General features: G+C 44.9%; 1 protein-coding gene across 2 annotated transcripts in view; it reads left to right on the top strand.

Moving 5' to 3' along the window:
* Window positions 1-18,189, top strand: part of parpbp (PARP1 binding protein) — a 66,507-nt gene that overhangs the window by 2,055 nt on the left and 46,263 nt on the right. For both annotated transcript variants that reach the window (XM_072484773.1, XM_072484774.1), the window contains exons 2-4: window positions 8,526-8,679; window positions 9,366-9,599; window positions 17,140-17,244. In XM_072484773.1, the coding sequence (XP_072340874.1) occupies window positions 8,526-8,679; window positions 9,366-9,599; window positions 17,140-17,244 (493 nt within the window). The remainder of the gene's footprint in view (window positions 1-8,525; window positions 8,680-9,365; window positions 9,600-17,139; window positions 17,245-18,189) is intronic.

Genomic DNA, 18,189 nt, shown 5'->3' with positions numbered 1-18,189 from the left:
CAGCGCATGCGCAGTGGCGCAACGAACGCCATGACGTCACGACGTGCGGCAACTGCGGAGCCGCACGTTTAAAGCGGCAATGTCCCGCAAGAAACCGACAATGCCTCCACTGTGGCAAGATGGGCCACTACGCTGCCTGCTGTCGAGCAGCTCAACCTGCCAATGTTCCCCAATTCCGACAACTTCGCAGGGACGTGCGGACCATTCGGCCTCACGATATCCAGACCAGTGACACAGACGACGGGGACACCTTCCGTGTTGCGGTCATTGATGGGAACCGGATGTCTCCAGCCAGGAGCCACCAGCCGTTGCAAGTGAACACTGTCAATCCGGGTGATGAATGGTGTGCCACCCTAACGGTCAATTGATCACCGATAACATTCCGTCTGGACATTGGCGCCTCCGCCAACCTCATAGCATGGTCAGCCTTCTACGCCATGAAGGTCAGACCACCAATTCGGCCATCCCGTTGCAAGATGGTCGACTACAATGGGAACGTTATCCCAGCTATGGGATCCTGCCAGCTCCAGGTGACACAGAACACGCACACGGCCCCACACTCATTCGAAATAGTCGGATCATCAAAGGACTCCCTGCTAGGCATGCAAGGTTCTCCACCTCGTGCAACGAGTCCAAGCTCTGTCTCCAGAAGGCACATCTGACTTCCCGGATGCAGAATTCTGGGCACAGCTCCAATCACTCCTTGCCCACAACCAGGAGGCATTCAAGGGCATGGGAACACTGCCCTACACCTAGAGAATTCGGCTCAAGCCGGGCGCCACCCCGGTCATTCACGCACCTCGCAGGGTCCCAGCGCCACTCAAAGACCGCCTCAAGCAGCAGCTGCAGGATCTCCAGGACCAAGGGGTACTGTCACGGAGCCCACGCCATGGGTCAGCTCCATGGTGTGTGTTAAGAAGCCCTCCGGCGAGCTCCGGATCTGCATTGATCCAAAAGACCTCAACAACAACATAATGAGGGAACACTACCTCATACCCAAATGGGAAGAGATCACGAGCGAAATGGCCCGGGCTAAAATCTTCACAAAACTGGATGCCTCGAGGGGTTTTTGGCAGATCCAACTGGATCAGTCCAGCCGAAAGCTGTGCACCTTCAACATCCCTTTCGGCAGGTTCTGCTATAACGGAATGCCATTTGGCATCATCTCGGCATCCGAGGTCTTTCACAGGATCATGGAGCAGATGATGGAGGGCATCGAAGGGGTGCGCGTCTACGTTGACGACGTCATCATCTGGTCCACCACACAGGAGCACATCAATCGTCTCCAGCGCGTCTTTGCGTGCATACGGGAAAACGGCCTGCGCCTCAACCGAGCCAAGTGTTCTTTCGGCCAAACCGAGCTGAAGTTCCTGGGGGACCACATTTCCCGGTCAGGGGTCTGTCCGGATGCAGACAAGGTCAGTGCCATTACAGCCATGCTGCAGCCGGCAGACAACAAAGCAGTGCTACGCTTCCTAGGCATGGTCAACTTCCTGGGGAAGTTCATTCCCAACCTGGCCTCCCACACGACAGCTCTGCGCTACCTCGTCAAGAATTCCACTGAGTTCCAGTGGCTGCCCACAGACCAGAAGGAATGGGAGGAGCTCAAAATTAAGCTCACCACAGCCCCGGTATTGGTGTTTTTCGACACCTCTTGTGACACTAAACTTTTGACTGATGCCAGCCAGTCCGGCATTGGGGCGGTACTCCTACAGCGCGATGACACTGCGTCATTGGCCCCGGTCGCCTATGCCTCGCGGGCCATGACCCCCACAGAACAGCGCTATGCGCAGATCGAAAAGGATTGCCTGGGTTTGCTGACCGGAATAGACCAGTTCCATGACTACGTGTATGGTCTCCCCCAATTTACCATTGAGACTGACCTGGTCAGCATCATAAATAAGGACCTGAACGAGATGACCCCTCGCCTCCACGCATCCTACTTAAATTCAGGAGGTATGACTTCCAACTGGTCTACACCCCGGGAAAGGACCTTATCATTGCGGATGCCCTATCTAGAACCGTGAGCACACTGCCCGATTTGGAGGGGTTCGTCTGTCAGGTCGAAGCGCAGGTGGCCTTCACATCGGTAAATCTGCCAGCTGACGACTCCAGTCTGGCCCGTATTCGCCGTGAGACTGCGGCTGACCCCCTTCTAAAACGGGTGATGCGCCGCATGACGGGAGGGTGGCTCAAAGGACAGTGCCCGCAGTTCTACAATGTCCGAGACGACTTGGCCATCGTTGATGGTGTCCTTCTAAAGCTGGACTGGATTGTGATTCTGCACAGCATGCACAAGCTGGCCCTCGACCAACTACACTAAGAACCTCAGTAACCAGTTTACCACTGTAAATAAATGTTAGTAATAAAACTGAGTTGTACCATTCGCAACCGTGTTGGTTCGTCTGTGTAGCAGAGTACCCAACACATCAATTCCCACACCAGAACTGTAAATGCATTTGTAAGGGATCAATGGAAGTGTCAGTACAGTATATGAACATTACATAATGAAATGCTGCTGACATAGAACCTCTGCAGTACAGAAAGAGGATATCTGCTCATCAAGTCTGCACTGACCCTTCGAAAGACCACCCTACCTAGGCCCAATCCCCTGATCTATTCCAGCATCTCCACCGTAAGGGTTAATTTAGCATAGCCTGCACACCTTTGGACTGTGGGAGGAAACCGGAACACCCGGAGGAAACCCACGCAAACACAGGGAGAAAGTGCAAACTCCACACAGACGGTCACCAGAGATCGGAATCAAACTCAGGTCCCTGGTGCTGTAAGGCAGCAGTGCTCGCCACTGTGCTGCCCCTACATCATGGAGGGAGGCCATTTGTCCCATCATATTTAGGCCAGCTCCCTGAAAGATTTATCATTTAGTTCCACACCCTCTACTCTGTTCCCAAGTCCTGAAAATGTCACCTTTTCAGTTTTTTTAATCATCATCACTGGGAAGCTAGTCACAAAATTGGTAGGGTGCAGAAGGAGACCATTTGACCCATCATGTCTGCAACTGAGTATCATGACTGAGTGCCATTCCCTGCCTTTTCCCTGTACCCCTGCACATTTTTTCTATAACATCTAATACCCTGTTTAAGGCATCAAGACGTGCATTCCAGACCTGAAACCCTCACTCTGTGAAAAATGTTTTTTCTCACATCATATTTACTTCCGTTGCAAATCACTTCAAATCTGTGCCCCCTCATTCTTGACCCATTTACGAGCAGGAACAGTTTCCCCCTATCTTCTCTGTCCAACCCCTTTATGATTTTGAACACCTCTATCAGATCTTCTCTTCACAGGGTGGATACCAGAAGGATATTTCCACTTGTGGCAGAGACATGAACCAGGGGACACAGTTTAAGAATACAAGGTCTACCATTAAGACTGAAAATTTTTACTCTCTCGAAGCAAAGAGTCATTTGTTTGCGGAAGTCTCTTCCCTAGAATGCAATGGAGGCTGGATCATTGAATTTATTCAAGGCAGACAGACAGATTTTTGATACACAAGGGAGTCGAGGGTTATGGGGCGGCAGACAGAAAAGTGAAGTTGAGACCACCGTCATATCAGCCATGATCTTATCGAATGGCAGAGCAGGCTCAAAAGGGTTGAATAGCCTACTCCTGCTCTGAAGTGCAAAGATGTGCAAGTTAGGTGGATTGGCAGTGCTAAATTGCCCTTCATGTCCAAAGATGTGCAAGTTAGGTGGGGTTAATAATAATAATCGCTTATTGTCACAAGTAGGCTTCAATGAAGTTACTGTGAAAACAGCCTCCTGTACCGGCCTCCCCGAACAGGCGCCGGAATGTGGCGACTAGGGGCTTTTCATAGTAACTTCATTGAAGCCTACTTGTGACAAGCGATTATTATTATTATATTATTATGGGAATACGGTGGGGAATAGGCATAGGTAGGGTTCTCTTTCAGAGGGTAGGCAAACCTGATGGGCCAAATGGCCTCCTTCACTGGAGGGATTCTATGGAAGTCCTATGTTCCTATCAAGATGCACAAACGGTGTAATGTTCAATGGTTATGTTTGGAGGTGACAACAATGACCATGTTCTAGGTGTGAAACATTTGGTTGTCAGAAATACACAGTGCTCCACTGGATATGAAAATCTAAAATTATAGTACTGGACTAGCAATATAAGCATTTCAAATTCCCAATGTGGTAAATTGGAAAATTGGCAATTTATGCGCTGACACCAGAAAAATGACCATGAAAATTGTTGGCTTGTTGTAAAAACCCAAATAATTCACTCATCCGTCTCGGTGAAAGGAACTTATTGGCCCAGACATGACTCCAGTCCCACACTATCCTTAGTGCCTTTTTGGTGTCAGGATATGGGCAGTTGAGTAACGTGCTTGTATTCTTTCCTTACTTTTTTCTCATTTATATCCAAGCTTCTCTCCAAGCCACGTACCATTTGTCTTGGGCATTTTCTGCCATTGTTTTATTGTCACAGGGCCAGTATCCTGGAATTCATTTCCTAATGCCACTATAATCACCATATGAATTCCAGTGGTTCGGATAACTAAGGATGGGTAACAAATGCTGACCTTTGCACACTAACTAAAAATGTAGGTTCCAATCTTTATCACCATCCACCATTTCTGCCCCACCCCCACTTTCAGAAGTTTCCCCAGCACCTGGCGAAACCTTGCACTTTCTCTTAATCTTCAAGTGTATTGGTGAGAATTATGGGTCTCTGCAGCAGGTCCCTGCAGTTGCAGTGAATGAATGTGACCTTTCACTCTCAAACACTGCTAAGCCATGCATAGTTGTTCTGGGCAAGAGTGTTGCACAAAGTGACAATCCAGTCACAAGTTGGCATGACAGACATGAATGTTTGGCAGTTAACCTTCCGTCACCATAAATTGGTGCATTCTCCATGGCAATGCCTCTACCAGTCAGAGCCCTCTTGCTAACCAATCAGCACTCTCTTCTCATACAGTATACATTTGTTGTTGCCCTCGCATTGATATTCTTGCAAATTGTCCCGATGAGTGCAAGACGAAAAGCTCTGACGAAAATTCCCCGCTTTTCAGCAAGAATTTTGAACCTAACTCTCTGAGCAGATTCTGATCAGATGTTCATTTTATGCTTTGCCAGATTTTGCACTCCCAAGTCAACGGAGAGTTAAAATTGGATGAGGTGTAAAACAGGTGTCTGAACTAGCCCAGCTGTGATCGGTGAGATCAGATTCAAACTGGGTCTTGGGTTAGTCCTGGATGACAACCTGATGTAATGGGAAAACAAACAAGAGTTCAGGACAATTTTGCATAAAATCTTGTGCCTATACGAAACAAACAATGGCACCAGCGGGCAACCCGATGCATTATGTGTTCCGATTCAGCGTTAGAAATATGGTGTTGTGCAATGCTGGACCGACTTTTGAACTGGGTGGAAGCAAAGTCCTGATTCTGGAAGGAAACTAGCTTCCTGGTGCCAGACATGGTTTAGTTCTTTCACTTGAGTTCAGTAAATGTTATTTGTGTACGTAAAGAAAGAATCTGGCATTGACTGAACGAAAGGGGAACCTGGCTAAGTAGGATCAAAATGCCCCATAACTGGCTCTCTACTCATTGAACACACCAGGTAGCAATGATTACTGACAAGCAGAGGCTGTTTGCACTGTTTTGTAGTAGGCTAGTCTTCGTGAGTGGGTGTGTGTCCTAGTTATGTACTTTCTAACTTGTATCTTGTATCTGATGCACAATGTAATCAGCATTAATAAGTCAAATCCTATCTGTGCCAATAGCCAATTTGCCCTGAAATGTGGCAGAGGGAAACCCAAAACATCAGTATTTCAAACCAGGCCTTAGCTGGCGTGCTGCCTAGTTCTGGACATCACACTTCACATCGAATTCACAGCACAGAAACGACCCTTTCAGTCAAACTGTTGTACGTCGGCACTTATGCTCCTCATGAGCTTCCTCCTACTTCTTGTCATCTACCCCTATGAATCTATCCTGTTTTTTTTTCTCCTTCGTACTCATCTAGTTTCCCTTTAAATGTCTGCTTTTTCTTCAAAGTTTCACATTTTCACAAAGATCTTTTCCAGTTCTCTCCAGCTTTGACAAAGAGTCATCCAGACTTGAAACATTAGCTGCCTCATCTCTCCACAGATTCTGTCAGACCTCCTGAGATTGTCCAGTATTTTCACTATTATTTAGGTAAAAAGGTTTCTCTTGAATTTCTTCTTGGATTTATTAGAGACTGTCTTATATTTATGACCCCTAGATTTGGATGTAAAACCTTGGAGGAGGTGCAGAAGATATTTCATTTCTAGGACGTAGTCATTGTTGGCATGACCAACATTTAATGCCAATCTCTAGCTACTCTTAACATGGCAGCTTGTGAAGCCATTTTGAAAGACCAATTCAGAATCGACTACTTTTTGGGTCGAATAATATATATAAGCCAGGTCAGGAAGGCATCACAGATTTCCTTATCTGAAGGACACAAAGTGGACCAAATGACTTTTTTTAATGATAAACCAATCGATTTATTTAATTAACTGGAACTGGAATTAAATTATTCTGGCTGCTGTAGTGGAATTTGAATTCCGGTCTCTGGACCTTAAAGCAGGCCTCTGGATTTCTAGCTCAATGGCATTAACCACAGAGCTGCTGCTGATTCAATAGCAATGTTCAAAAAGGATTTGGGGGAATATACTTTGAAGAAAATATCTGCAGCCATATCAGATTAATTGGATCGCCCTTTCAAAAGAGCTGGTACAAGCATGAAAAGCCAAATGGTCTCTTTCAGTGCTATAATGTATGAGATATTTTATGTCTTATTAGAAGTAACTTCCTGCAATTGTCACACTTGCTTCCTGTAATTCATCCCTGATCACATTTTGTTGATTTTTGAAAAATAAAACTCAACAGGGGAGATCTGCCAGTAACATTACAAATCTTGTATTTCACCCACACTCCCTTTAAGTGTCATATTTAATTCCTGTCACTTTTAGTGTGCCCTCGGGCTGATCTTGAGAATTGGGAGTGAGTTCAGCTAGCCTAGATGGAACATCAAAATCAGTTTTTGCTAATCATGGGTAAGAGGGCGGCACAGTGATTAGCACTGCTGCCTCACAGCACCAGGGGCCCGGGTGCGATTCTGGCCTTGGGTGACCGACTGTATGGAATTTGCACAGTCTCCCGTGTCTGCATTGGTTTCCTCCAGGTGCTCCATTTTCCTCCCACAGTTCAAAGATATGCAGGTTAGGTGGATTGGCCATGCTAAATTACCTCTTAGTATCCAGGGATATGTAGATTAGGTTAGGGATTATTGGGTAGGGTGGGGGAAGTGAGCTTGGGAAGAGTGCTCTTTCAGGATCGGCACAGCCTCAGTGAGCCAAATGGCCAACTGCACTGTAGTGATTCTATGATTCTTTATTCTTTCATGGGATGTGGGTATTGTTATATTATGTATTGTAATATAAATATTACTCTATTGTCTTGCCGAGTTGTATTGTATTGAATTCTGATGAGAAATAGTTGAAGTCTTCCAGATGATGACAAATTATTGAGTAATATTATAATAATCTTGAGTTCTTTCACTTTAATACTTGACTACTAAAACAAATAAGTAAGTTTAGATTAAACTAACAATTATGATATTACACTACACCTGACCTGATCACGTCTTCACTCTAGCTGTTCTCTATACACACACTAACTAAAGAAAGAGCGGGAAACTCCTTACATAGCTCCTGTTAGTGTTGCCATCTAGTGATCATCTGTCTGTACTTACTTTACATTAACTGAACAAGTATTAACACATACAGAGATCACTACAGGCTTCACTAGCATTCCAAATTGCCCCAGGAACTGGGGAACTTACTGGGCCATTTCAGAGGGTAGTTAGGAATCAATCTCATTGCTATGGGTCTGGAGTCACATGAAGGCCAGACCACGTGAGGATGGCAGATGTCCTTCCCTACAGAACATTAGTGAACTAGATCAGTTGCTATGACAATAGACGATGGTTTCATGCTCATTATTATTGAGACTATCTTTCAATTGTTGTAAAAACCCATCTGGTTAACTGAATTTAAATTCCATCAGCTGCAGTGGTGGGATTTGAACACGTGTCCCAGAGCATTAGCCTAGACCTCTGGATTAGTGACATTACCACTATCTGGTAATCTCCCTTGCTGATTAATGAGTCTGACTAGGTGACTATCTTTACATTTCTAATAACAATTACAGACTGCTGTACTTTTATTCAATTAAGGATGTTATATAATTGAAAGTTGTTGTTTACTGTCATTAATGATGGAGGTCTTGTGCAAGCTTTCCTATTGGTTAAATGAGGACTCGGCCTCTTTTTAATTTGTTGATGCATCAACAAATCCATTCTAGAAAAGAGCCTAATTTCACAAAAGACCAAAATATTCTGAATGAAGAAACTCTGAAATACAGCTGCCATGACATTTATTCTTCACCTCCACTATCTTGAATTTATAGATGTTTATACAATTTATTGTATTGTTTTTTCACTGTCACTCAGGGACATGGATTCTCTTCAGCAGAGGGTATTACAGTTGATAAGGAGGTTCCGCAAAGGATGGTGCCAATCACCCGAACATGAAAGAACCATCGTTTGTGGTGCAGACAACATGCTTATGGTTTTGCAACTTGCTATGGCTGAGATAAACAAAGAGGTAAGTTGAGATCATCAGTAGAATCATACATAGATCTCACAGGAACAGGAGGATGTCATTCAACCCCTTGAGCCTGCCCTGCCATTCACTGTAGTCATGGCTGATCTGCTTCGTAACTCCATCTGTCCAGCTTGGCTCCATATCCTGTCTATACCTACTTAACAAAAATGTATCACTCTCAAATTTGAAAGTATTAATTGACATAGCATCCGCTGCTTTTTATGGGAGAGAACTCCACACTTCTGTTAAGGTTAAGGATAAATAGGAGGAGGGTATTGATTAATTCAGTGCCTTAAGCACATATAACAAGAAGGTAGAGGTAGCCTCAATTTAACATCTCATCCAAAAGTTTACATCTTTTGCTGTGCAGCACGCCCACAGTGTCACAGTGGAGCATCAGCCTGGATTATGTGCCAAAGTCTCTGCAGGGGAACTTCAACACACAACCCTCTGATTCACAGGCAAGGGTGCTGCCCACTGAGCCACTGTTGACAGGGGCCTCATGCAATTCCTAATTTTAGTATTAAATGTAACTGCAGTCTACATCTCATACCCTGATTGGAAGTGAACTATAACTGTTCCTGAAACACTTCTGCAATTTATAACTTTCTTTCAATCATTTTCTTTCTGCTTTTAACGCCTCAATGGGATTTCTGGTTGAACGCTGTTTTGCATTTAATCCTTAGTCCTATGGAGAATTCAACATAGCCTTGAGTGAACTGCTCCTGTCATGGAAACATTTACTTCAGGACAAGCTGGAGTTGCTGACTGAATTTGAAGAGGTACCAGAAGGACACAACAAAATCCAAAAAACATACCAGGCTTTTCTGAGTCGCAGTAACTCTGTGGACCTGACAGATGTGTACAAGATTTGTGCCACGTTAAAACCTGAAAGTGATCCTGTGGCAATATTGTCTAAGGTGAGCAGTGAGATTCAAGGAATAACTGTATAAGTACAAGAGGGAAAAATAAATAAAAGGATCTGCTGATCGAGTGAGACACAGCAAGTTGGGAGGTGGCTTGTGTAGAGTATAAACACTGGCCAAATGGCCTGCTTCTCTGTTTTGAATTCTATATAAATTATGGATTTTTTTTGTTGTTGATTGAAGTATAAATATTTGTCAGCACACCAAGGAAAACTCCCTGTTCTCCTTCAGTATCATGCATGGGATCTTTCACATCCACAGCCACTGTGCTAAAGCATTGGAAAACTGCCATGTGGCACCCTTGTTCAAAAAGGGAAGGAGGCAAAATGTAGGAAACTACAGGATGGTTAATCTAACTTCAGTTACTGGAAATATATCCGAATCAATTATTAAGGAGAGAACAGCAGTGCATTTGGAAAGTCAGAATCTGATCAAACATGGTTTCATGAAGGGGAAATCATGTCTGACAAATTTACTGGAGCTCATTGAAAAGGTATCAGCCAGGGTAGGAGTGGTGAGTCAGCCGATGTTGTATATGTTGAGTTATGCTGCTTCGGATAACACAGGCTGCTACTTGATGCAGTCTGAACTAAAGGATGCTCCAGACTCTGAAATGAGTTCAACGTGTTTATTGAACTATTAACACAGTTCTCCAATGAGTTCGACTCTGCTAATCTAACTGTAGTAACTCTGTCTAACTGTACCAGCTTGCTCTAAGCCACATGCTGGGGTGTGATGCTGCTGATCAACCCTGTCTAACTCTCTAAATGTCTGTCTGTGGAAAGAGGCAGGGTGTGAGTGCCTCATCCCTTTTATAGTGTTTATGTCATGCCTCCTTGTGGTGATGCCACATCTGAGTGTCCTGACTGCCCATTGGTTGTGTCTTATTCTGAGTGTTCATTGGTTGCATGTTTGCATATCATGAAAGTATATTTGGATTTTCAAAAAGCATTTGATAAAGTGCCACAAAAGGCGACCAAGCAAGATGGGAGCTCATGGTGTTGGAGGTAATATTCTGATGAATAGCGACAAGGGAGTCTTTCTCAGGTTGGAGAGCAGTGACCAATGGAATGCCGCAGGGACCACAGCTCTTCACAATGTATAATTACGATTTGGAGAAAGGAACAGAGTGCTCTGTGGCTACATTTGTAGATGATGCAAAGCTGGGAAAGAAGGCGGGCTGCAAGGAAGATAAAAACAGTTTACAGGGAGATATTGCCAGGTTAAGGGAGTGGGCAGAAAATTGGCAAATGTAATTCAATATGGGAAAATATGAAATTGTTCACTTTGGAAGAAAGAATGAGAGACTTCAGGAAGCTGTAGTACAAAGCATCTTTGGGGTTTTTGGGAACCCAGAAAGTTAGTATACAGGAGGAGAAGGTAATAAGGAAGGTACATGGAGTGCTGGCTTTTATTTTAAGGGGGCTGGAGTATAAAAGGAAAGAGGCGTTGCTGCAACTGTATAAGATACCAGTGAGGCCACATTTCGAATACTTTGTCCAGCTTTGGTCCCCTTAAGAAAAGATATGTTCTCATTGGAGGCAGTACAGAGGGGTTGCACTTGGATGATCCTGGATATGAAAGGACTGCTGTACGAGGAAAGACTAAACAGGTTGGATCTGTGCTGCTTGGAGTTCAGAAGAATGAGAGGTGATGTGATTGAAACATATAAGATTCTTAGGGAGTTACACAGGGTAAATGTTGGGAGGATGTTTCCACTCATGGGAGTGTGTAGGACCAGAGGGCATGGTGGCAGAACAAGGGGGTGCTAATTTAAGACGGATTTGAGGAAGAATTTCTTCTCTCAAAAGAGTGCTGCATCTTTGGAATTCCTTGCCCCAGGAAGCGGTGGAGGACATTTTCAAGGCTGAGATCGCTTGTTTTTTAATCAGTCGGGGAATTGAGGGTTATGGAGAGAAGGCAGGAAAGTGAACCTAGTGAGTGTTAGGTCAGCCATGGTCTGATGTGTAGCCATCTGGGATGGCCACGTCCCAATTACAAAATGGACACTTTGCAAAGAATGCAGGGAAAATTGGACAATACCGAGAAAGCAAGCAGGTGCAAAGTTTGTCTGTTGATTGGAGCTATAGCTCCCAGACAAGACCGAGACTGCAGAACCATCTACATACTAATGAGCCATCTCCTGGGACAAAAGGGTAACATTTAGGTAAACAATTCTAAGACAGACATCCCGGCGCCAGAGGAGACTAAAACAAAGCAGACCAACGGCCACCTAGGAAACGCCCAGCAATCAGGGAACCCACCCCTCTATTGGAGGAAAATCGATAAGAACGATTGGGAAACGGCCCAATTAATTGGGGCCAAGTTCAAGGCCCGCCCAAAAGCGCGCAAAGCCCTTTCGAGTATAAAAAGGACTCCCCAAGAGAGAATCGCTCTCTTGGCCTTGGCTCTCAGCGAGGAGACACCTGCCAAAGCTGTTTCAGACCAAGTAAGTTCCAAGTCAACGCACGCTACGAGATAGACACTCTTAGTTGCTATCCTGTGAACAGCTCAACCCAGCAGCCTCAGAACCGAGCAATGGCCATCGTTCCTCTGACTGAGTGGGCGCCCGAAGCTAAGTATAGGCTTTTCGTAGTAGCGATAGTTTAGGTTGTAGAGTTTTATGCATGAGTATATTTGACTGTGTGTGTAAATAAATGAGCATTGATTTTGATTTTGAACTTATTAACTGGTGTATCGAGTCTTTGATCAGTATTCGGTTTTGAACCTTGTGGCGGTATCGAAAGATACCTGGCGACTCTTGAGCAAACGTAATTAAACAAAGCCAAATTAAGAAAGAACACAATTAGCAACATATGAAATGGTGGAGCAGCCTTGAAGGTTTGAATGGCTCACTCCTGTTCCTATTTCTTATGGGCATCTATGAAGGCATTTGGACCCTCAGTTTAACCTCTCATTGCAATGAGGGTAATTGTTCTGGTTAATATTTATCTGTTAACCAACATCAATATTGCAACATTTCTGTTTGTGGTACTTTGGCTATAAAGCACTTTGGGATATCATGGGTCTCAAAAGGTGTTTTTTAAACATCTGATATTGTATCTCTCCGGCTCGGGTTTTGATGTCTACAGGGAAAGAACAGCACTTGTTGTACACCTTATGACTGTTGCCCTTGCCGAGGACTCGGGTTCGAATCCCGGCTCAGGGTCACTGTCATGTGACGTTTGCACATTCTCCCCATGCCTGCATAGGTCTCACCCCCACAACCCAAAGATGTACAGGGTAGGTGGATTGGCCATGCTAAATTGCCTCTTAATTGGGAAAAAAAATAGAGTTGGGCACTTTAAATTCATATTATAAAAATGACTGTTGCCCTTAGATTTTTAGCAGGTTTTTGAGTGAAACTTTTCTTTAATCTAATGTCCCAGCGCAGCTTGATGTCCATGAGCAAAACAAACAGCAGCGAGGCTCTTTAACGAATCCGATTGAAGAATCCTCACTGAGATGCACAGAACCTAAACCAATGAGTATAATATAGATGAAATCTTGTATAGAAATCAAAATAAAGATTGGTGAATAAAAAATGGAATTAAGACAGATAAGAGACAACACAAGCAGAAAAAGTAAAAAGAAAGTTAATTTTTGAAACAAAAAGACTCCTGTGACGATTGAATTCTGAAGGCATGAGACTCCACACTTGTAAAGTTAATTTTCAGGGCTGACGATATTTGATACGACCTATCACAATGTTAAAATTTGCTTGTATCTGAATGCACAGTCCTATTTTCTCATAGTGTGTTTAGTGGATAATTACCCCAACTTCGTATCGTTACAAAAATAAATAAATTTAGAGTACCCAATTCATTTTCTCCAATTAAGGGTCAATTTAGCATGTTCAATCCACCTACTTTGCACATCTTTGGGTTGTGGGGGCGGAACCCACCCAAACACGGGGAGAATGTGCAAACTCCACACGGACAGTGACCCAGAGCTGGGATCAAACCTGGGACCTCTGCGCCGTGAGACTGCAATGCTACCACTGTGCCACAGTGCTGCCCTATCATTGCAATACTTTGTGCTGAGTCCATTGGTGAGGTAGTGGATAGTGCAGAGATACTCAGATCACAGTTTTACAGGTTTCTGCTTTTTCACATGTACATATTCCAGAAGTTGCTATCTGAATCGCTCAATAATGGTGAATACTAATGTAAAATCCAGTCCTGCCTCTCCCTGTCTGTCTGTGTCTTTTCTCCCCTTACTTCATTCATTTCCTTTATCCTTGAACTGCAGTCGGAAATTAGAAGCATTTTTAAATCTGCACTTCTCTTTGACTTAGCAACAATGGAAACTGATTGATTCAAGGCTATGCTTGCTTAACAGCAATTGGGCCATGTGGTTCTTAGCAGTTCTCACCATGGTGTCAAAATGTGATATTACACACATATCTGTGCAAAATGGTTGAGCAATGTTCCTGAATTCTGCTAATGAAGAATTGAAGAGAAATATCTTTGGGCAGAGAGTGATGTGAAAGTGGAACTTGTTGCACATGGGATATTGAAGCAAATATTATGGGGAGGCAGTGGCATAGTGGTATTATCGCTGGACTGGATTGGGGATGATGGGCACTGGATTGGGGATGATGGGCACTGGATTGGGGATGATGGGCACTGGATTGGGGATGATGGGCACTGGATTGGGGATGATGGGCACTGGATGGGGGATGATGAGCACTGGATTGGGGATGATGGGCACTGGATTGGGGATGATGGGCACTGGATTGGGGATGATGGGCACTGGATTGGGGATGATGGGCACTGGATTGGGGATGATGGCCACTTGATTGGGGATGATGGGCACTGGGTGGGGATGATGGGCACTTGATTGGGGTTGATGGGCACTGGATGGGGGATGATGGGCACTGGATGGGGGATGATGGGCACTGGATGGGGGATGATGGGCACTGGGTGGGGGATGATGGGCACTGGGTGAGGATGATGAGCACTGGGTGGGGTTTAATTCCTGCAGTGCAGAAGGGTCTGCCCTAAACGATGGCGCCTGAGAAGTGTGAGGTGTTTGGTGGAAAGAATGAGACGGTGAATATAAAATAAATGACACTGAAGGTAACAGGACAGGTTGATAAGGCTGTTTACAAAAGGGGGATTTATCAATTGAGAAGCAGAATACAAAAGTGAAGATGTTCTGCTGAAACTATTTAACTCATTGGACTATTGTGTTCAATTCTGGGCCCTACACTTTAGGAATGATGACTTGGAGAAGATTTATCAGTTCAGTTCCAGGGATGAGGGGTCCTCAGTTAATCTGGAGAAACTGGGATTATTCTCCTTAGAGCAGAGAAGGTTATGGGGGAGATTTAATCGAGGCATTCACAATCACAAGGGGGTTTTGATAGAGTAAATGGGGAGAATGTGTTTCCAGACGGCCAGTAACCAGAGGGGACATAGATTGGAGAGATTGGTTAATGAACCAAAGGAGGAATGCGAAGAATTTTTTTAACACAGCGAGTTGTTGTGATCCGGAAGGCACAAGCAGATTCAATAGGGACGCTCAAAAGGGGAAGTTGGATAAATACTTGAAGGGGAAACAAATTGTAGGATAGTGGGGAAAGAGGAGGGGGATGAGCAGTTCCCATCTACAATACCTTCCTTTCATTTAATGTTGATGTCTTCCTATCCTTAGGGGTGGTTATCTTCTCCAGATTAACTTCACAGCTCCAGGGTCCGAGGTTCAATTCCCGGCTTGGGTCACTGTCTGTGCAGAGTCTGCACGTTCTCCCCGTGTCTGCGTGGGTCTCCTCCGGGTTCTCTGGTTTCCTCCCACAGTCCAAAGATGTGCAGGTTAGGCGGATTGGCCATGATAAATTGCCCTTATTGTTCAAAAAGGTTAAGTGGGGTTACTGGGTTCAAGGGATAGGGTGGGGCGTGGGCTTAAGTAGGGTGTTCTTTCCAAGGGCCGGTGCAGTCTCGATGGGCTGATTGGCCTCCTTCTGCACTGTAAATTCTATGTTTCTATGGACTAGCAATCCAGAGACCCTTAGTCTTGAATTCAATAAAAATCTGGAATTAAAAGACTGGAAGGTGACCATGGAGCCATTGTCGATTGTTGTATAAAAAAAACCCCATCTGATTCACTCTTGTCCTTTAGGGAAAGAAATCTGTCATCCTTATCTGGTCTGGCCTACATGTGACTCCAGATCCACTGCAATATGGTTGACTCTAAATGCCCTCAGGGATAGGCAATAAATGCTGCCCCAGCCAGCGATGCTCATATCCCATGGGTGAATTAAAAAAACAAAACATGGATGATAGTGTTGCTCGTTTTAACCTTAGTTTACTTATTCTTATTCTGTCACCTTTGCTCATGAGTCGCCAGGTATCTTTCTGATACCGCCACGTGGTTCAAGTCCAAGTAATGATTAATAATGCAACACACCGCTTAGTAAGAGTTAAATCAACGCTCATTTATTATATACAGCAATTAAGACTTATACAATAATCCTACTTCTAGACTACTACCTACCGCTAAAGGCCAATACTTAACTTTGGAAATGGCCCACCAGGTCAGGGAAACGAATGGTCTTTGGAATTGGTTCTGAGCCTGCGGGATTCAAAAGCTGGTACAAGTCGATAGTCAGGAGTGCCTATCTGGTAGCGATCGCTGGAGTAAAACTTACGGTTTCTTGTAGAAGGGTCTCGAAGGTTGCGAGCAGGAAACGAAGGGTCGAGTTGAACTTAGCCCCTATTCTTATAGTCCCCAGGGGCTTCCCGCCTCTCGGGGCGGACCTTGTACCTGGTCCCAAGTGATTGGACTTGGTCCCAATCACTTGGTTCGATATGCTCCAATACTGGAGCGATTCCTTGATCTGGGGGTGGTCGTTTACCTTTCTTTGTGTTAGCCCCTGCTGGCGCTGAAAGGTCTGGGTCGGCTTTGAGTTGCTAATGTGTAGCAATTGTTCCCAGGGATGGCTGATTAAAATGCAGGTGGCTGGGTTGTTGTGATGTTGATGGCTGCAGGTATCAGTCTGGACTGACTTCCCCAGAGGCGAATACACTGTTTTACCTGCAGCTGTCCGTTCGAGTCCTGTTGGCTGATTTTCCCATCAGCCTCTTCCGTTCGCCATTTTAAATCGGGGTTTGACCATTCTAATCGGGAGTCAGCCATTTTACATGGCTACAATAGCTAGTAGGGTGAAATTGTTTCCAGTGACAACTAGAGGACATCTATTTAAGATAATTGGTAAAAGAACCAGAGGGGGGAATGAGAATTTATTTTTCTTACATGGCAGAGGGCAAGATTTTATGATCTAGAATGCAAAGGTGGAGGAAGCAGATTCAATAATAATTTTCATGAGGGAATTGGTTAAATACATGAACGAGGTAATATTGCAGGGCTATTGGGAAAAGAGCTGAGGCGTGGGACTAATTGGATAACTCTTTCAGGGAGCCGGTACAGGAATCCTGGGCAGAATGGCCTCCTTTTGGGCTGCATCATTCTGTTTTATCTGATGGAATGTTCTTTTTATGTTTTGCTAATTGTGAGTTGCTAATTCTTTCAGGTGGAGCTGTTGGATTTCCTTTTGGGTACTTCAAAAACTTTGGAAGATTCCTTTACTCCAGTTCCCACTTCTCCAGCCAATGACAACCGTCGAGCCATTTCTGAGGTGATGCTAAAACAAATATTTACTCTTTATTTCAAGTTTTTTTTTTAATAAACATTTTATTGAGGTATTTTTTGGCATTGTAACAGCAGCAATATAAAAAATGTACAGAAAAATAAAAACATAGTGCAAATACCACCTCCCGCCCCCACAGGTCCCACCACTAATTAACCCCCAATCTTCACTAACCTAAATCCCCCCGTCCCCCCCGTCCCCCCTTTCTGCTGACGATTAATTCTCTGTGAAGAAGTCGATGAATGGTTTCCACCTCCAGGCGAACGCTAACAATGACCCTCTCATGGCGAACTTAATTTTCTCCAGGCAGAGAAAGCCAGCCATGTCCAAAAACCAGGCCTCCGACTTCGGGGGCCCTGAGGCCCTCGATGCTAGTAATATCCGCCTCCGGACTACCAGGGAAGCAAAGGCCAGAACATCTGCCTCTTTCTCCTCCTGGATTCCTGGATACTGTCACACCCTGAAAATCGCCACCTCTGGACTCAATGCCACCCTTGCATTAAATACCTTGGACATGACGTCAGCAAACCCCTGCCAAAATCCCCTCAGCTTTGGACATGCCCAGAACATGTGGACATGGTTCGCTGGTCCTCCCGCACACTTTGCGCACCTATCCTCCACCCTAAAGAATCTGCTCATCCGGGCCACTGTCATGTGAGCCCGGTGAACGACCTTGAATTGAATCAGGCTGAGTCTGGCACATGTCGCGGTCGCGTTGACTCTACTCAACGCGTCTGCCCAAAGGCCCTCCTCTATCTCTTCCCCCCAGCTCCTCCTCCCACTTTCGCTCAGCTCCTCGGTCTGCGTCTCCTCTGATTCCATTAGCTCCTTATAAATGTCATAAATGCTCCCCTCACCTATCCATGCCCTAGAAACCACCCTTCCTCAATCCCCCTTAGCGGCAGGAATGGGTAAGTTGATAACTGTATGCAG

This window comes from Scyliorhinus torazame, chromosome 19, assembly GCF_047496885.1.
Source record: "Scyliorhinus torazame isolate Kashiwa2021f chromosome 19, sScyTor2.1, whole genome shotgun sequence".
NCBI classification, from domain to species: Eukaryota; Metazoa; Chordata; class Chondrichthyes; order Carcharhiniformes; family Scyliorhinidae; genus Scyliorhinus; species Scyliorhinus torazame.
The sequence above is the reverse complement of the archived record's forward strand: the minus strand, read 5'-3'. Positions and strand labels throughout refer to the sequence as shown.